Genomic DNA, 20030 nt, shown 5'->3' on the forward strand with positions numbered 1-20030 from the left:
TTCTCCATGTGTGCTTGAGAAGATAAAGGAAATTTACCTGCTGCTCATGGGCTATTCATTTACTATGCTCTTCAAAGTTTGCTCAGTCTTCATTGTTATGCAGGTGTAAACATTCCTCAAAAGAAAGATAGATAGGTTTCCAGCTGGCTTTAGGACCTGACATTTTCCATTTTGTACAAGAGACAGCCTATTGGTTGCTTGTGTTACCAATTGAATTGGAAAATTCAGTTTTCCAAACTGAAATCTGAAAATTAACTGTATTCCAAAACTTGCTCATGTTAAAACCATTGTGAGGATAAAGGCTCAAATCACTTTAATTGCTCCTCATAAATAGGAATGCTGGCTTTATTCATCTTTTGGTGGGAGACTGACAAAGTACAGGTTTTGAAGATGAAAACTTAGGAGTTCTTGGGAGGTAGAAATAGCTAAAGCTGTATTCCTCATCACTGATGACTTTCAGTGGTAATTTACCCTGAGATTTGGTGAGTGCTACTGAAAGGTACTCCATAAGACATAATTGAACTATGCAGCATTATAAAGGACAAAATTATAATGCTAGAACTGCACTGACTTGGTGCTTCCTGATCTGGTTCTTACTGTCACAGCTATTAATACTTAAATAGGATTTGACTAATGGGAGGAATTTGGACAGAGCAATTAGAGTGAATTATTGGAAAACACACTTTTTAATAAGAGGCCAGGAGGAATGCAATATATGAAGTATATCTAGAATTAGAAGAATGGGCTTATTGATCAAAGGTAACTTACCAAAAGGAGGGAGAATTTCTCTAAGTCATGGCAAGATACAGGTGCTGGAGAAGCTCAAATGAGCAACTTTCAAAGAGGAAAGATGGTGCATGTTTTTAATGAATGGTGACTGAGCAATTTTTAATTCCTCAAGGGCTGATATACTGAGCTCTTCATTGCTGCTCCAAGTCAGCTCTGGAATACCTTTCTACCTCCATGTACCTCCGTTTGGCTTGTCAGGTTCTAGTGGTTATAATCTGTGCTAGCTCTTGGGTTTCTGAACCCAAAGCCACAGCCTTTCTTTTGTAGATTCCTGAGGCCCCTTTATTTATGAGTGGTAACACTCTGCCTTTCCAGGTTTGCTGCGGGATAAGCTTGGCACCTACGATGTGGCATTTTACCTGGCTGGAGTCCCTCCCCTCATTGGAGGAGCTATTTTGTGTTTCATCCCCTGGGTCCACGAACGGCACAAGTTGAAAGAGAGAGCAAAACCTGTTGATGGAGAAACTACTGAGAAAATGCTGGAGAACGAAAGCACTTTGGTGTCGGACACGACAGAAAAGCCAGTCAAAGAACTGGATTCTGGCTTTTGATGCCTTTTTCTTTTCCCTGTACCACCCTGACCTCCTCCTACTGAAGCTAGATTTCTACTTTTTGGCTGAAGATACTATACGATACTGAAGTATTGAACTATTGCTCAAATTGCAAAACTGCTACAAGAATCTTTTATACCATTGAACTTTTTTGACAAGTCTTTGAATTTGATTTCAAGCCACATTTTCAAGGTATTTGACGTTTTGTAGCTTTAGTGTGTACGTGCGTAGTGATTCTGTGTGTGAAGAGAATATTTTTCTAATCCATCAGAACTGATTTCTGGAAATGTGAAAGCTGTTTTTCCTTCACTGACCCGGGATTCTTCAATGAATATCTATGATCCGTCCTTGGCAGGCACACCCCTGGGTGTTTATACTGGATAATGTAGTAGCTCTTATGACTGATCTGTTTTTTTGAAGTTTATCATGCTGTTTACAGTCTTTTATAATTCTCTATCATGAACACAAATATGCATCTTTTTGCTGAAATGATTTTTTTTTTCATTAGAAAGCTAAATTATTATATAACTGTTGAAACACTCACTTGTGTTTGCATTCACCTTTCACAGTAGCCCAAAGAACATTAAGGATGGCATTTTTAATGGGCTCAGGTTTTGAATATGTGCAAACCAACCTCCAAGTGCAAACATGTTCAGAAGTAACGCTGCTGAGTAATAGAATTTTTTATTATTATTATTATTTTTTGGTGAAGGCAATACCCTTAAGATGTATTTGTATAAATTTGATTTCAGCCAAACCTCAGAGTACTGGATAGTTTTGAAACTGTACTGACTAATTCTTTGGAGCAGTATTGTGAATTAGACTAAATTTCAAATTATTCTGTTTTACTTGTTAGGATTTCTTTCCTTTTTGGTTTGTAAAACCAAGACAGCTTTAAATGATACATTCTAAGTGCAATACCAAGTTGTTTTTAATGTGGAAATATACACGAGCTATTAAAACAACATTCAGCAACTAAAGATTTTTGCACTAAGTGAACATGCAGGTTTATTACAGGTCTTTATAGCTGTGCTCAATTGCCTGTAGATTATATGGCTCCATGTTTTATTCAAATATAAAGAAATGTCTTTGCATGTCCTATTTCTTGCGTAACATCCTAAACAAATGGCCCCATGGCTTCTGCATTCTTAGGTATTATGCACTGTTTGTCAAGCAAGTAATCTCTTTTCCAGAAAAATGTTTAAAAGCATAATACTTTGAGATTAAAACACTGCTTTTCAGTTTATCATAAAACACTTCTAAGCACATTGCTTATGTGTGGATATGTTTCAGCAATCACTGGAATATTTAATAATTCTTTATTTCAGGTCCATTTAATACCAATCATTTTTGTTGTCTCATTTAAAACTGTCATAGCAAAGAGTAAACTGAATGCGATCTGGACAAAATTACTATTTAAGTGCTTTTTTAATTAGTAACTGTTCTTTACATAAACCATGGAGGCATAGTGTTTTGTTTTGTTTGTTTGGTTTTTTTTTAATGATAGCCTTTATTATCTATTTTCATTCTTCTTTTTCCAGTGTTGCAGTAAATTGCTCAGAAAACCAATCTAAAACAGCAATACTATTGCATTTAATGTTTACACCTAGCAATTGACAGAAGTTCTTTAAATATAATAATGGAAAACATTCTAATTATTGTAGACCAAAGCTCAGACTTTTTTATATTGCAGGATTTCGGTCCCTACTTTGCATGAGTGAGGTCTAAAAGAATTGAATATTAAAATGTTAGAGAGACATATGTGGAAGAGACTTGGAGGGTGGGGAGAAAAAAGCCAATCTGGAAAACTGTGGTCTCTTCAGGTTCACAGGGACTTGTGCTTTGGCACATTGTAAGTACTTCTAAAAATGTCATTAAAATATGCATAGTAGTGTTAATTAAGATTACTACCTTCACTACAGAAATGATGCTGACAGCCAATGCTGCTCTTGTCTGGAGTGTTTCTGTAGAACGTGATATTCAGTATTATTTTCCATTTGGGCAACACAGAAGGTATTGCTGGCTAAGTGTAGTAAAAGACTCATTTCCTGTTGTTCTGTTATGAAAAATTAGTGCTCATCATAGATCTTGCATTTAATGTGTTTTCAGTCCTAAGTTTTATACCAAAAACAAAACTGCTGCTTTTTTTATCACTGGTGCAATTTGAAATGATTGTGACCAGGTATCTTGGTGTAATGATGGTATCTTTCCAACTTGCTGCTCTGCATCTCTAAATTATCTGGGAGAGTATATAAAAGAATTGTTGTAAGATTTATATATGACATGGAAATGGTATATCAGTAGTATGGGCTAATTCTTGCCATGATGTTTAAAGAAAAAGAAAAAAAATCCAAACTCTCATATTTGCATAAAATTTATAAAAATCCCCAAACCAACAAACCAAAAAAAACTGCACAACCAGTAACCTCCATGGGGAGGGTACAATTACTAATTGTTTAGGAGTGATTCCTATGGTAAAATCAGGTAGTGAGTGGGATGCTGGATGAGAGGGAAGCAGAACTTAGGGGGAAGGGGAAGCTCTGCTGGTATGATAGTGTTAGAATAACAAACCCTTTTCTGATGCAGTGCTTGTTTTGCAACAATGCTGAAATTGGAAAGGCTTTTCAGAGAAGATAAATGACTGTTTAAGAACTCTATTAGCATCTTTTCTGTTAGCTTGTATCTGTGGGGGGAATGTCCAGTAGCAAATGCTCTTTTCTGGACAGAAGCATAAGGTGTTTGTGTCCTAAAGCTAGGTAGGAAGAAAAACAAGCTCAGATTGTTTGTTCTGAGGCTGACCAACCACTGAGAAACTTATTGAGAGAGGTACTAGATTCTATTTGCCCTGAGGTTTTAAAAATGAGGTTAGATGACTCTATTCTAAAGAAAAAAAAAGCAAATAAATCCCCAAACAAACTAAAATATGAAAAATCCTACACAAATAGCAACTACTTAGTAAACTTATTTTTTAAAAAAATTGATATTGTAGAAGTGGAGAAAAGGACAGAATATTCAATTTTAACTTAATAAATGTAAATAATATTTTCTAACAATTTATTTTTAGGTGTGAAAACCTATTAATGGGAAACCTACTGAAATCCTATTTTGGTGACCCAAATCATGCCAGCCTGAATCTTGCGGGGGGTAGATTCTAAAATTAAAATAGTAGCTTAATTCAAGAAGGCTCTTAAAATCACTCTGATACATCCCTCTCTTGAGAACAGTTCATAGAGTACTTTCCATAGACATTATGCTTGTATCCTATAAACAGAGTAGTCATCTTTTCATTGAACGTTCTCAGGGTAAATTTTCAGAAGAAAATGAGTAGAAAGAAGGTCACTTTAAATGGCAGTGTGAAATTTCCAGTCCTACGTGGTGCTGTCATTTAATACACCAGATCTTGACTGCTATTAAGAGTGTGTGTGTATCTGTAAATACAATGTATTTTGACAAGGGCATGCACAAACATTCTGCATCTCACTAGAGGAGGTGTGCAGTTCTGGAAGGTGGGAGATGGCTAAGGAAAAAATGATCCCTTTCTGTGTGCCTCCCTGTTGACAAGCACAGCACCAGCAGAGTTCCAGCCAGCCAGTGAGTTTCCAGTCATGTAAACTTTGGCATATGTGCAGTATGCCTTCTAGTCTATATATATCTTGTGTCAACAGCTGTAATGTTTTGGAAGTGCATATGCTAAGATTAGAGGGATTTTATACTAAAATGTTTGCTAATATTGACAACACTGACATGTTTAAGTATCTTTATAGACATCATATTTTGTATGTTGTTTTTGATATTAAAGAGTACATGTTTTGCTAGCCTTAACTCCAGTCTTTCAAGTTCTGCTTTGTTAGAAGGGTAAGAAATGAATGTTTAATGTTTTTCGTGGTGCTAAAGTAACTGTGATCAGTTTCAAATTATTCAGAATAAAGATGGTAGTGTTTAAGTGCTCCATTTGTTACTGCACGCATCATTTTTTGTCTTATTCTTGCGTAAAACTTGTCATTTTGTAATGTAATTTTGTTGTAGTCCGATAATTATTGAACCTAGTGTGCAGACTTTTACACAAAAGTCTTTACAGCTTTTATTGCCACTGTGGTCTGACTGAAATGTCCCCATTACATTTGCTCCTACATTAATATATGGTGCAACCCATTTTAAGACTAATGATTTAAAAACCTAAGCTACTGAGGTGCTTGTTTCTGAAAAAATTATCTTCTCTGTTTTCCATTCTGGGGCTTAATATCAGACTTGCAGAAGCAGTTGCATTCACAAAAGGCAGAAGGAAAAATTGAGGGAGGGAAACAGGTAAGATAAGTTTGAGTGGCGTTTTAAAAGAATTCTGATTTTGCTTCATGAACTGCCACTGTAATTCAGTGGGACCTTTAATCATTCAATTGGCCTGCTACCAATTTCCCTTTGACTTACCTTGGTGGTATGAAGCATGAAGTGTTTCCTCATTGGCAGCTTTAGTAAGTCCCAGGAATTCATTCACCTTTCCTGTGTAGTAGGGCCAAATATTTATTTTATTTAATAAATATATCTGATGATATGGGTGAAATATCCCCTTTTCATCTGGGGTTATTCTCTAGGCTGCTTTTAGTTCAAATTAAAATTTGAAAAAGATGCCCAAAACCTTTATAAGTGCCAGGGTGCTGTTGCCATTTGTACACGCTCAATGTACAAAGTCTCATTTTAAGTTTGTAAAACAACAGCGAGGAGAAGCCTGGGGAAGGCATTTCAAATACTGCTGTACCTTTTTCAGCAAGCCACTTGTATAACGAGGCAAAACACATCTAGAAATGTGGTTTGACTCGTGTGTGACTACTATTATTTTATAGTTGAAATTATTTTATCTGGAATTGTCTCTACTGCTGGACGTATGAACAGAAGCTCAGCATCAGCGTTCTGCAGATACCTCGGGGCTCGAACTCTGTCCTCTTGCAAAGGTAGGCATGCGGGATCGATCAGGTTTAAACACTATCTGACAGTATTACTTGTAGCAAGCAGGTTTGTTTGTTTTTTTTTTATCAGGAAGGTATTTGCAACATGCTTGCCAGTGCCAGGGGAAACGGGAATGGGCTGCTCACTGTCCTTGCGCTGCTATACCCCAGTATTTACTTGTTAGGAACAGCTGGCAAAAAAAAAAGCAGTGCAGTTTGGAATGATCTTTCGAGTTGTTTGTGTCACTTAAACTTATCAAGTGCGGTGGAACTCAGAGCTTTTCTTACAGGGAATAGCACCTCAGTGCCAGACAGGGAGCACGCACTGAGTCCTGCTGCACAGTCTGTGAGCTGCTCCACGTGAGCGGCAGGAATTCACACAGTTTTTATTCTAAAAACTTTTAATACCAGGCCTGCTTTAACACCTGTCCTTAGCAGACCCAGCAGGTCTCTCTCTCTTGAGAAGACTTATCAGCGTGACATAACACAGTCGTGGAAGACAAAGACCTTTTATGCCCGGTTGGCTGAAAGGTCGAATGCAATTTGAGTGATAGCACAGATTATAAATAAATAAACTAATAAATCCTGGTTTATAAGGGCACTTCCTCGGGTACTGTTGCAAAAGCTTTCTCAGCGGCTGTGGGGTGCCAGCTGTCCCGGGAATGTCGCTCCCCAGCGCCGAGCCCCGCTCCCAGGAGGAGCCCCTGGCGGAGGAGGAAGCAGCGGTGTCGCCCCCCGGCTCCGAGCCCCCCGCTCCTCCTCCCGCTCCTCCCGGCGCCGTGCGCGGGGCGGAGCCGCCGGGGCCGCGCTCCCCGAGCCCGGAGCGGCCCTCGGAGCCGGCGGCGGGAGCCATGGCCGAGGCCGAGCGGGAGCTGCGCGTCCGCATCATCGAGGCGGAGGAGACCGAGGCGGACGCGGAGACGGAGACGGGGGTGGGGGCGGCCGGCGGGGGGCGATGCGCGGACGGGGCCGTGCTGCGCTGGTGCACCACCGGGGCGCTCTGCGCCTCCTTCCTGGGGCTGGTGAGTGAATGAGCGTGAGTGAGGGCGGCCCCGGGGAGCGGTGCAGACCCTTCTCCGGGACGGGCGAGGTGATCCCGCACTCTGCCCTGCAGGGGATGAGCATCGCGGTGCTGGGTCCCACCTTCCCCAACCTGGCCGCCAATGTCGGCAGGAACGTCAGCGACATGTACTACATCTTCGTGGGCCGGTCCCTGGGCTGTCTGGCCGGGTCGATGGTCGGCGGGGTGCTCTTCGACTGCATGAACGCCACTCTGCTGCTCGGTGAGTGCTGCCCCGCCGGACACTGTCCGGGCACCTTCTGCTTCTCCCCAGCGAGCGCAGCCCCAGAGGAAGCGGTGCCGAGCCCCGGGAACGGGAGGGTCCGTGGGATGTGGGGCTGCTCCCCGCAGATCCCCGCTCGCTGTGGCCGTGTTCCGCCCCGGCCGATGGCTGACACGGCCACTGTGCGCCGGGCGCTGCTGCTCTGCAGCATCGCTGCCAAGAGCCTGGGCCCGCCGGGCACAGCCACAGCCGGAGCTGTGTACAGCACTGAACTGACAAAATCCGCACGGATTGACCGAGTGCTGCCTTCGGTTTGCACTGCAAAGTGCAACTGGGCTTTTTTTAGTTCGCATCAAGTAATGTGCACAGTGTAGGGTGCTCTTGGAACACAGCAGGCTTCTGCAGTGACACTACAGCACGTGGAACAGGAAGCTGTGTTTTGGCTGCCGGGTGTGCAGCGGAAACCTCCGGCAGTCAGGCTGAGGCGCATTTCTGTGGGGGAGCTTCCCCTTCCCTTAACACTCATCAGTTGCCATCAGCTTCGTGTACTGCACGGAAGTCTCTGGCTTTTGACTGGAGGGCCGTAGCCAATTTTTAACTTAATTAAGGTGGGAAACACTAATTACTGTCTGTAATGGTGGAATCATTTAAACTGTAGGAACCACAGTGGATGGTTTTGAGAGTTTTCTGGACTTGTGGAGACTTGCTCCTGTAGGAGCACAGGCCTGGCTTTGTCCAGGCAGAGTGAGGCTGCTCAGCCATCACGGTGCCCGGAGCCATACTCAACATCTAGAAAGGAGGGGCTCCTTTTAGGTTTGTCTTAGTCTCTCACTCCCTTCTCAGATTCTCAGAACACACCTAAAATAGTGGAAGCCCTGGTCTCTTGTTTTCAAGTGCCTTTGTGCTCTAAGCTAGGGATTAAAATGTACACCAGGGCTTGCTGTTCTTCTCCTTAGCTGAGGGAACTGTGCCTCTCATAAGAACCATGCTGTAATCATATATATGGTCAGATCAGATAAGATCCCTTTTTCTATTGCTAGTGCTTGCAGTTGTGGAGTGGGTTCCCTTGAACCTCCTCCTTGTGCACCTGACAAAGTCAGACTTTGACTTCTGTAAAGGAATCAGTGCACACACCTGTAAAAATGCAATGTTAACTCAAAACAGTTTCTTTTCCTAAGGATAGCTGTCTGTCAACAATGCTTGGCAAATGATGGATCTCCTTATCCTTTCCAGCTTGGCGGTGCTTATAGCAAGACCACCATTTGAACTACTGAACCTGTTCTCATCATCTGAGGGCTGCCTGTAAAATATTTTGGCTTGTGTAGTTTTACCTTCCATCTTTCAACTGCTGGAACTCTGCCACAGAGAAAAAAATCTACACAGAGGAAAAATCAAAAACACCATCTCTGTGTTTGTCAAGGAAATTTTTAAGTGCTAATCATCAGGCATAGAGCTGAAATGAACTACCGAGCCCTTGCTGGGAAGTTCTTTTTTGGGTGTGAGTGGGGCACCTTGGGAGCTGTACTTAATATTCCCCATCTCTAGTGTTCATGCAGCTCAGCATGCACACCTTCAAAAATGTTTTGAGGCATGTATTCTAAGTATCTTGCTAGGACTTTAGGGTTCTGGACATTGTTGCCATTTTTGTTTGGAATCAACCTAAATTCTTAATTACATCAGCCCCCACTGATGGTTTAAGTATCTGCTGCATCTGTGATCATGTCTGGATTTGAAAAATCATAGACACAGCTGAACTGGTACAAGCTTTCTAAGAACCTAATACTGTCTGTTCAAGTTATTAATTGCAGGTTGTTTTATTATGAAGGCAATTATAAGCATAGAATTGAACTGCTGAACTTCCTCCCAAATGGTAATAAAAGCAATTTCCGTCTGCTAAAAATATTTTTTGAAATGGCTTATTGTAAGTGTAGCCAATAATGGCAAAGCTAATACAGTTAATGAATTGTTATTAAACTTATTTATGAGAAATTTTGTAGTTCTGTCTAAAACTCCAGAAATTCCTTGGAATACATCCCTCATGTGAGAACAGAACATAAAGAAAAGTCAGAATCTTTATATGGAGATCACTTGGTAGACAAGGTACAATTACTTCATAGGATTTTTAAGAGCTTAATTATTTGGGTTCTTTTAAAAATGGAGCCAAATTAAATGTTGTGCAGTTCTCAGAGAACAGGCTTGACACTATTCAAACTCAGGTTTTACTGGTTTCACGGTGAAGTGAAATCAGAAGTTTGCAGAAAACTTCAAGCAGGAGCTGCAGCTCTCTTTGATAAGTTTGTCATGCAGGCTTTACAGGAATATCCTGATGAAGTTCCTTTTTTTTTTTCCAACTAAAAAATGATCTGTTGAACTTTCTAGCTGCTACTGCTAACCATGGATTGAAGTATTTACATTGCATCACTTATTAGGAATATCTGCAACTTTAATAATCATGAATTAATTTGTATTTCTTGGTCTTGGTCTGAATATCTGCAACTTTAATAATCATGAATTAATTTGTATTTCTTGGTCTTCTGTGTTATTTAAATATAAACTGTAGTATGTGAGTTTTTTGTTTTGTTTTTTTAACCTTTCCAGCCTTATCCATGCTTGGAACAACGGCTGGTCTTTATGTGATACCCTGGTGTAAGGAATACCTGCTATTAACAATCTTGATGTCAGTTATTGGAGGTTCCATGGGAATTCTGGACACAGGTAAGGGACCCTGTGGTCTGACAGTTCTTTCACCAAAATAATGGGAAACTTCAAGCATACCAAAACAGTTGCTGTTTTTTCTTGTGATACATCTTAAATTATAAGAGGGGAGGTGTTTTACCTATCTGTGATTCTTGGATTAAGCTGGTTCTGAGGCTTCCATTGTTTGTGTGTGTGTGACAGGCCTTCCTTTAGGGGCTGGGAGTTTCCTGGAAACTTGTATCCTGAAACAAGTATCTTGTTTCCTGGAGAAGATCAATTTGCATTTCAGTGGACTGTTACTCTAAGCAATTTTTAAATTACTCATTTAAGGAAACTGGTCAGGATATGGTTCATTAGTATTAGCTAGGCTTAAGCTAGTTCTGAGCACAGCCTTGGTATTTGAGATTCTTAACAGCTGCTGTTGGCAGAGTTGCCCACCTACAGCTGTCTCAGCATCAGCTGGGGTTTCACAGCACCATGGTGCCCATCTCCCTGAATTAAGGGATATTTCCCACCTTTGGCCAGCCATGCTTAGGTGTCTGGGAATGCAAACTTGTTCTGCCCCCCAGATTCTAAGTCTGTGGCATGTGCTTACTGCAAATGTCCTGGGAAAAAATCCCCAAGCCCAGCACTTTTGCTGAAAAGCTGTTCAAGCCCAGTTTCTTAGCACAGGCTTATTATTGGAGGAAGGTGATATCAGGGGTCTTTTAAAACCTAAATGATGCAATGATCCTGAGGTGTGTTGGTAAAGTTGCAGAACAAGTATAGGTGTGATCAGGAAGGTCAGTTGTTATACTGGAGGCATGAAAAATGAACTCCTACAGAAACGGGTCCCCTGGGCACAGCTTAGACAGGGTGGGTTAGAGATGGCTGGCTTTAGCAAGCAGTTTGCATCAGGAGGCAAGGCCACAGCAAAGAGTTTTGGCACACCTAGAGATGCCTGGGAAATGCTGGCATACTTGCAATGTGGAGATTAGGAAATGCCCAAAAGTACATCAGTTAGCAGAGTGTTCTGGCTGACTGCTGGAGCACGTGGTGGTGAAGCAACACCAACAGCCACTCCTGGCATCTCTCCAGCCATGTCCCAGCAGTGTGTGCTGAGCCTGCTGCCCTACTGCAGGAGCCTGGGGATGCTTACTAACCAGCAAGGTACTACTGGAGCTGGTTCATCACCTTAAGGGCAGGGTTACTTCTGAGAAGGAGCTGACCCCTGTGTTAGCTTAGCCATCCAAACAGCTCTGGAAGCATCCCAGCCAGGGCCTGGCTATGGTGGCTCGGCTGGTTGGCAGCACAGAGGAATGATGGCTGCACATGTGAACTGTCTGCCCTAACTCTGTGGGGTTTGAGGGAGCTCTGCTAAGGTGTAAAAAGAGCACGGCACAGGATCCAGTAGTGAAGAGATGGTTTTGCATGGCACAGGTCATGTTAAATAAACTGAGTGCAGAGCTGTATTTGCTGACTCCAGTAAGATTGTTATACGTGGCACTTGGTTTAAAAATTCTTTTTGGGAAAAAAAATCTTGTCAGCCAATGGTAAAAATACCTTCAGTGGGTGTACTGCTTGGATCAGAGCTCAGAGCCAGGGAGACTTCACATGCTGAGCAGGAGTAGCAGAAGAAACTCACAGCAAGGCAGAAGAGCAAAGTTGAATTGATTTGGAAGAGTGCTGAGTGACAAGGGCTGCTGTACTGCAGCACAGGAATTTGATTAGTGTTTTGTTTTCCTGCATTCTTCTGAGGGACTACTTCAAAACACCTCTCTGAGATCTTATTTCCTACCATTATTGTTGATCTAACGATCTTGTAGTTTGGTGTTTGCAGCAGTATTGAGGTAAACCCTTCTGTTTCTGGAAAGTCATTTGAACACAGTGGGGTGGACCCAGCCCATCAGAAGCAAGTGAATTGTTATTTTTCCTGTGGTGTTGTTTAATGAGGCCTCTGATTCTTAGCACTGGGCATTTTTGCTTTTGATACTTAGAGAAGTGAGAAACGCTTAAATCCACATGTCTTTTAAATACCTCTAGGGATGGTGACTTAACCACTTCCCTGGGCAGCCTGTTCTAATGCTTGACAACCCTTTTCCATGAAGAAATTTTTCCTAATACCCCATCTAAAACTCCCCTGGCACAGTTATGTCTGTCCATTGCTGCTGGATTAAGCCACCGTGTGACTCTTTGTTTTGACTGCTGTGAATATCCTCCTAAAGCTCAAGTAATCTTCCAGTTAACTGGTGTTTTGCACATTGTATTTGCTAAACCTGGCACTATTGTACATTGAATCAGTAATATAGGTTAGTTTGTTTTGTTTTGTTTTGTTTTTCTTTTAAACAATATCTGGTTGGTCTTGGACTAAAATGACTCTTTCTCTCTCTGATCTGCAGGTGGCAATGTACTGGCACTGAATACCTGGGGATCAGAGGTTGGGCCACACTTGCAGGCTTTGCACTTCAGTTTTGCTGCTGGTGCATTTCTGGCTCCGATCGTTGCTAAAATGGCTGTGGTGGGTTCTGTATCTGAAGAACTTGCAGGGGCTGAAAAGACAAGCCAGTCTGTCCTGAAGTCTCTGCCGACAGCATCAGCTGCATCAACTACACCAGCACCAAAAGACCGTCACGATGAAGACTTTTTGTGGTCCTATATTATCATAGGGAGCTATATTCTCTTAATTTCCATCTTCTTTTTTGTTTTGTATTCAAAGAGCAGCTCAGATAGAGACAAATCAAAGGCTGCTGCACAGAAGGGCAGGCTTACCAAATACCACTGGCCTCTAGTTGGTCTCCTGTTCGTATTCTTCTTGTTCTACGTGGGAGCAGAGATCACTTACGGCTCTTATTTATTTACTTATGCAGTGGTCTTTGCTGAGATGACGGAAAGTGAAGCAGCTGCTTTGAATTCTGTCTTCTGGGGCGCGTTTGCCATATGCAGAGCAGTGGCAATATTTGGTGCTGCTTTCCTGTCCCCTGCCACCATGATCGTGATAAGTCTCTCATGCTCTACTGCCTCCTCATCAGCCCTGGCCTTCTTTGCACATTACCGAGCCTCGCTGTGGGTGGGAAGTGCCGTGTACGGAGCATCCATGGCCACCGTCTTCCCCAGCGGCATCGCCTGGATAGAGCAGTACACGGTTATTGAAGGAAAAACGGCTTCTCTGTTCGTGGTGGGCGCGGCGCTGGGCGAGATGTGCATTCCTGCCGTGGTGGGCCATCTCCAGGGCAGGTTCCACCACATTCCTGTCGTTATGTACACTGCCTTTGCCACTTCCTTAATGACAGTCCTGCTCTTCCCCGTGATGTACAAACTGGCCAACGCTTCCCGGAAGAAGGACACGAAAGAAGTGACTGACAGCGAGACCAGTAAAGGTTTGTTGTCAAACTCGAGGCTTACTGAGGACGAGGAGGAAGAGGAGGATGTGAGAGAGTGGAACGATGCAGACTTCGAGGTTGTAGAAATGAATGACAAGCTGAAAAACTCTCTGACGGACACCTCCCATAGGATACCAGGGGACTCTGCAGCTGAAGTCTCTCTCCAGCCCCAACTGGACAATGCATTGGGGCATCCTCCAGTGATTGCTGGTGGCTCCCCTGGCAGACAAAATGGGAATGTTGACTCGGAGAAGAGTGAATAGAGTCAAAGATGACTTTTTTTTTTTTTAAATGGAAATTAATTGAATTGTAGTTGTTGTCAAGCGGTTCAGGAATCCTGTCATAGTGGTGCAGAGCTCAGTGTGTTCATCTGCCCAGCCCTTTCTCCTCTTTCATTTTCAGCCTGCAGGGATGTGTCTTGGAGTGGGAAGGTCCTCAGTGCTGGGAATGGGTCAACATGATAAATGTTTGGCTATGCCAAAACTGTTAAAACATAAGAGATGCTTTCTAAATGTGAAGCACACATCCAAGGAAGAGATGCTGTAATAACTGGGAAAGAAGGGGACTGCTCAGACGACTCAGTTTTTTGAGGTGGGTGAATGGTGCAGATCTGAGGTCACAAAATGTTTTCATGAGAGATGAGAGAGATCTGTTATTGGTAATGCTGAACTTTCTTACCTTGTGAAGGAGGAATGTTTCTACTGCATTTGAAAGTTGTGTGTGATCAGATCAGTTAAAATTTCTGGTGATGCCCAGCAGCTGTAAATTGAACAACCTTTTGGCAAACTACAGAAATTTTTGGTTCTGAGACAAAGACAAGAAAAAACTGGAAATTACTTCTTAAGAGTGAAACCACACCAATCATGGCACTACCACTGAAATCAAGAAATGTATGCAGAAGATGATAAAATTATTATGCAATCTTTGAATGGTTTGAGTTGGAAGGGACCTTTAAAGATCATCCAGTTCCAACCTGCTGCCATGGCAGGGACACCTTCCACTGGACCAGGTTGCGCAGAACTCTATCCAGGCTGACCTTGAAAACTTCCAGGGATGGGGCATTTACAACTTCTCAGGGCAACCTGTTTCAGTGCCTCACCACCTTCACAGGAAAGATTTTTTTTCCTTTCAGTTTGAAGCCATTCCCCCTTGGCCTATCACTACATGCTCTTGTAAAAAGTCCCACTCCATCTTTCTTGCTGGTTCCCTCCAGGTAGAAGAGATTACTTAATATATGGTGTTTTTAAGCCAGTGGTTTAAATTAAGGTTACAGCAATTTCTCTGGCTTCCTGTGCTAAGATTTAACAGGCTAATGTGTTACAATGAAGATTTGAGAAGGAGAGAGAATTATCAATGAATCAACCCTTTCTAATATGACTACTTGCCCCTGGCCAGTTGGATTGGTGACATTTGCATTTATTTCTTTGGGGGATGACATGGAGATGGACTCTCCCTAGCGGAGAAGCCATGGTTTGTATGTGTAGGTTCATTGCTGCTAAGCACAAAGTTCTGGGCAGGCACAGCCATGCCAGGGAGCCCTTCCAGTAAGAGAAGAAAAAAAAGTAGCAGCAAATGGCAAAATCTGTCTGAATAGTAATCTTGCCATTTGTCAGCTTGGAACTCCAGATCAGTTAAGTATTTTTTTAAGTCTATGTGATCAGAATGTACTCTTGTTTGGGGTTTTTAACTTTGCACTTTTATAAATATTTTTCTTGCTAAGAGGTTTCTTTTAGTAACAAAAGGGCTCTAGGTATAACATAGCACAGAATCTTAGATGTTCCCTGGGTTTCCAGGTCTGCTTTTGTTCCCTCTCTTGTCCTACAAGTGTGCAACCTGGGCTTGCATGTCTTTTTCTCTTCTTCTGAGAAGCTAATAAGAAGCCAGAGTCAACTTGCAGTGAAAGTTTTTTTGTTTATATCTCACCATGTTGCAGGGCCTCTCTCTCTCTCTGTGCTGCTGGCACTTCAATGCCACTGTGTTTCTGACAGATTGCTTCTGTAGCACCTTTTTCCAGAGCAACGCATGAACCTCCACTTTAAAATGGAGTCTTGTTACACTTGTGGCACAATGGTTCTGTTTGCTTGCAGGAATGGTAAAGACTCGTAAATGCCAGTCCCAGTCCTGGCCTAGGCACAGGTGCCAGGGGTGAGTCACTGTGGCCCTGCATGCTGAGCTGGTTTGCCGTGGAAGTAAGTGAGGTAGGCAGAGAGAGTGGATAGAATGAGGGCAGCTGGAGCCTGTATTTCACTGTTTTTCCTCTTCCCATTTTTCCTCCTGCACCCTGCTCCATTCATGTGGAAAGCAGGGGGTGTCAGCTGATGGTGAGGACAAATCCCACTGGTGGAGGGGGAGGGAGAAGGTGCAGGACACAAGGAAAGATATGGAAACTGTTCTGTGGCAGCTTCCCCCTGGAGCTGCCATCCCCCTGGCTTTACCTGCATTGACATTGCTATAAAAAAGTTTCCCCATACTTAAGATCATGTTGCCAGAAGAAAATTATCTAAAGAAAGATACTGGGCAACCAGGAAGATTCTAAACTCCCCCAGTTCACGTGCTAATTTTGGATGAAATTCCAGAGCAGATTGTCCTACGTGTAAGACTGTTCTCAGGGATAGTTTACATGGATTGTTTACTTGATTATGCAAATGATATAAAGTACAAAAAAACTCCAGAAAATGAAATCAAAGCTACATTGGGAAATATGCTGTAATCTCTTAGAAGCTGATCTACTGCATATATACAAACACTTATTTGTGTTTCTGACCATCTTCCAGAAAATGTAAAAATATTGCACAAAAAAAAGGGTTTTTTTTGTTGTTTTTTTTTTACTGTCTGTATTAACTCCTGTGCGAGTAACTTCAATTCCATCCCCATTTCCTCCTGAAAAAGTAGGAGGCCTATGTAGTAGGAATGGAGGAACAGGCTGGAATCATGGTTAAGAGCAGCTTTTTCCCTCGAATAAAGGATCCAAAAAGCAGTGGCTGTAAGACAGTGGAAGCTCAAGAATTAACTATGTAGAATCACTTTCCACTGATGAGGACTTAGTAAGGACTTGGAACCTTCACTGTCTTAGTTTTGGTCTTAAACTTGAAGAGAGATAAGATGGACAGAAAGCATTCTTCTTATCCCTTAACAAGTGTGCTTCTAATAGCAGGGGCTGCCCTTGACTGAAAATTAAACACTTGAAGCAATTTAAGTTTAAAACAAGATCTAGGACATTTCCAAGGATGAGTCCAGCTCATGCCAGTTCAAGGCACCCTCAGCGGTCAAGGCTTAGCTCCCTGCTCTTGGATTTTACTGTTCCTCAAGGCCTTTTTTCAGACAATGAATGTTAGTTTTCATATGTTAAAATTTCCTTTCAAAATGCTTCCTGGCATGTACAGCTGAAGTGAAGATCTAGTTACAGTGCAGATCTATTTTAAGTTACAGGTGGTTCTCCAGAAAGCTCAAGTACTTACATGTTAGGGGTTGAAATCACTTTGAGTAACTGTATTACATTACTATTGCCCTGCTTATGCTAGAAAAGCCATCCCTCTGTTGAAGACAAGAGCTTTAAGCCATGGATGCAGTACCTGAATTTGATAAGAATCTTCTTTTTGTCCACAAAAATAAGGCATAAAAAAACCCCAAAACTATTCCACAAAAACCAGGAATAGTTTGAAGATGAGTGCTCTGCTCCAGTGTGAAAGTTAACCTCTTCCAGCTAAGTGTCATTTAATACTTTATTTATGCTGAGGCACTGCCAAGTGCTGGACTGTATTGCAAGCACTCACTCCTGGCATTTGCACTTTTATCCTCTACATGACCAATGCTTGAATGCAAGACCAGGCAAAGTTTTATGCCTTGATGTTTTCTTTCTTTTTTAAAGTTACTTTGCATACAAGTGCATTGCAATCTGTGGATGTTCTATTATATATGTAGTAGTTTTTATTCTGCTTGATGTGCGTTTTAAATTGTACCGTGTTCTGTGACATTTAATAGACTGACTTGTGTCTTGACTGTAATAAATTTTTATCTGGAGAATGCACTCAGGTTCCTTGATATAAATAAAATTTTGTTCTATTTTTCAAACATTTTCTGGACTTTTAAATTCAAAACTCAGTCCTTTTTTGGCTAATGGTAAACTGGAAATGTTTCTCTTCTGGTTTGGGGAAGGCCTCCAAGAATTGCTGCTGATATTTTAGATCCCAAAGTTTAAGCTTTGATTTGAGCAGTGTTGTTTTCACATTATTGTGTGTGCCAGAGAATGGAAACAAATTTAGGGTAAATATTAAAAACACCCATATAATTTTTTACCATATCATTTTATTCAACTTCAGTATGGTTTCCATTATTAACTTCTAAAACAAAATGATTTCCAGTTTAGAAAACAATGCACTGACCACATAATTCCTTTTCCATTTTATACAGTTATACAAATATTCTAAATACACATTTTGTCAAGATGGTGGCAAATAAGATTTAACTGTACAGTACGTAAGGAAAGAAAATATTTTAAGCATATTTAGAAGCAATAGAAATGTCTATACAAAACAAGCAAAAATGGAATAAAATTTTATATTTAAAGTATTGCAACAGTCCCACAGGTTTGTAACAAAAATGTCTTTGCACAGTTCCTCACAATGCCCCATTAATAGCTAAAGCAAGACAGCAATTTTTAGAAAATAATGTTTCAAAATGCTACACATGGTACTACTGCTTGCACAGTCTGATCAAAATAACGATCTACTTGGAATCAAGCAAAACTTAGGAGGAGATATACCAACCAACTTTAAAATTATCTGTATAAAAGTCATTGCACATTATTTTACTCAGTTGTTTGAAAAGTAAAAAAGTGTATTTACAAAATATTTCGCAGACAAAATTATAAAGTGAATGGATAATATATAAGTAACACGTCTTGATACTGACAGTTCAAGAACACACACGAATGGTTTTATCGTTTCAAGAGGTTTTCAGTGCTTCTTCCTCCAGGAAGTAAACTTGACTTCTACTTTGAAATGGATTTACAAGATGTTACACAGAGCTATTTCAACATCAGCATTATAAAACAGTATGTTAGAAACATGAAAGGAAGAAGAAATTTTTACATCTTAAAAAGTGAGCTATTCATAGATCAACAAATGGGTTGGGTTTTTTTCTTTTTTTAATTTAGTTATGGTAAGTGTTCATTATTCTTCAGATAATAAACCCAACAGTTAAAATGGAAATCTTGGACTAGGTGAGAATTGAAAAAGCACCATGCACAATAGTCTTAGTGTGGTAAACACTGAAGAAAACAAAAATAGCACCTGGAATCCTGTAACACAGATCGTTTAAAACTGGTCAAGCAGCTGGCGGAGATAGGGTGCCTTTGACAGTTCTCTGCTCACTCTGGAGCGCTTGAAGAGTACTGGGCAGTTGAGGGAGACACACTGGATCTGCCGATCGAAGCAGCCTGTGCAGTTCTTGCATATCTGGATTACACGAGAAAAAGAGAAACAACTATTTTAAACAACACAAGTGAGGCACAGACCACTAGGGACTACTAAATCCTCAAGCCTGTATCAGCAGAACAGGCACAGCCCTTCTCCCCAACATGGAGTGACCCAGAGCAGCTCCCTTCTCTGCTTCAAGCCTCTTGGGCTGCTGCCAGACAGCTCATTTGGCCACTGGTGGGTGGCTGGCAGCAACTCCCACTGAACTGGGCAGAGAGCAACAGCAGGACTCTACAGCTTGGGTTTCAATCCTGCTAATTATGTTCTGCTTGCATGTGGTGGCACTTGAAAAAACAAGGTAAATTAAGTTTAAGCAGGGAAGTGTGTTCTATTTGTGATAAACTTACTCTCTATAAAAGTCTAGTGAAAAAAGACAACTCTTATCCTGCAGTTATTCTCGGCAGAGAAAAGGGACTTTAAATAAATTACTCGTTTCAAGATAAGCTTTAATAAGTTTTACCTAGTCAGAGTCAATCAATCCCAACACAGAAATACACAGGCCACAGAAGTTGTACTGCTCACCTTGTTTAAGGAACTACTTGTTAATGCTGCTTGAAAGTACTTTAAATGTGAGATACCTGATGGAATAAAATAGCAGCAGGCACAGTTTTTCCAAAGGTAGATATCTTTTGGAAACTAAAGGCCACTGCTTTGCTATTTTATTTTTACCCTTTGCAGCATTGGCCACCTCCAACTGTTTTTCCAAAACCGTAGAAATTTGCTTCCAACCACACCTGTGTTTTGTAACATTAAAATATTGCACAGTTTATCCTACCATTTGTACAGCCTGATCAACAAACCCAAATTATGTCCCTTTGCTTTTAAAACTAATTCTTTTCCTTCTTTCCAGGTCCCACGCTGATACCAGGCCTGCATCAGCACCAAATCCCTTCAGACTGACTTAGCTGGAAAGGGGCAGCCCCTCCTGGCCAAG

The 20030-nt window shown here is 41.5% G+C and overlaps 3 protein-coding genes across 4 annotated transcripts in view; 2 read left to right on the plus strand and 1 right to left on the minus strand.

Annotated features, from left to right (window-relative positions):
- Positions 1 to 5291, plus strand: part of SLC16A10 (solute carrier family 16 member 10) — a 65638-nt gene extending 60347 nt beyond the window's left edge. The window contains exon 6 of the mRNA XM_023923943.2: positions 1105 to 5291. Coding sequence (XP_023779711.2) covers positions 1105 to 1340 — 236 coding nt within the window. The 3' untranslated portion in view covers positions 1341 to 5291. The remainder of the gene's footprint in view (positions 1 to 1104) is intronic.
- A 1636-nt stretch (positions 5292 to 6927) lies between these two features.
- On the plus strand, positions 6928 to 17690 carry SLC60A2 (solute carrier family 60 member 2). The gene is made up of 4 exons (XM_023923944.2): positions 6928 to 7302; positions 7395 to 7563; positions 10162 to 10278; positions 12639 to 17690. The coding sequence occupies exons 1-4, from the start codon at positions 6943 to 6945 to the stop codon at positions 13880 to 13882; spliced, it is 1890 nt and encodes a 629-aa protein (XP_023779712.2). The 5' UTR covers positions 6928 to 6942; the 3' UTR covers positions 13883 to 17690.
- REV3L (REV3 like, DNA directed polymerase zeta catalytic subunit) overlaps positions 17469 to 20030 on the minus strand; it is a 115967-nt gene continuing 113405 nt past the window's right edge. For both annotated transcript variants that reach the window (XM_086876832.1, XM_086876833.1), the window contains exon 32: positions 17469 to 19075. In XM_086876832.1, the coding sequence (XP_086732958.1) occupies positions 18935 to 19075 (141 nt within the window). In that variant the 3' untranslated portion in view covers positions 17469 to 18934. The remainder of the gene's footprint in view (positions 19076 to 20030) is intronic.

The sequence above is a fragment of the Cyanistes caeruleus genome, chromosome 2 (assembly GCF_971803275.1).
Source record: "Cyanistes caeruleus chromosome 2, bCyaCae1.hap1.1, whole genome shotgun sequence".
NCBI classification, from domain to species: Eukaryota; Metazoa; Chordata; class Aves; order Passeriformes; family Paridae; genus Cyanistes; species Cyanistes caeruleus.

What these genes read in the sequence shown, in the direction of transcription:
- SLC60A2 (XM_023923944.2), top strand. Translation starts at nt 6,943, where the DNA reads ATGTCGCTCCCCAGCGCCGAGCCCCGCTCCCAGGAGGAGCCCCTGGCG. An exon ending in GCGCCTCCTTCCTGGGGCTG is followed by an intron (nt 7,303 to 7,394) that starts GTGAGTGAATGA and finishes TCTGCCCTGCAG; the next exon opens with GGGATGAGCATCGCGGTGCT. An exon ending in CATGGGAATTCTGGACACAG is followed by an intron (nt 10,279 to 12,638) that starts GTAAGGGACCCT and finishes TCTGATCTGCAG; the next exon opens with GTGGCAATGTACTGGCACTG.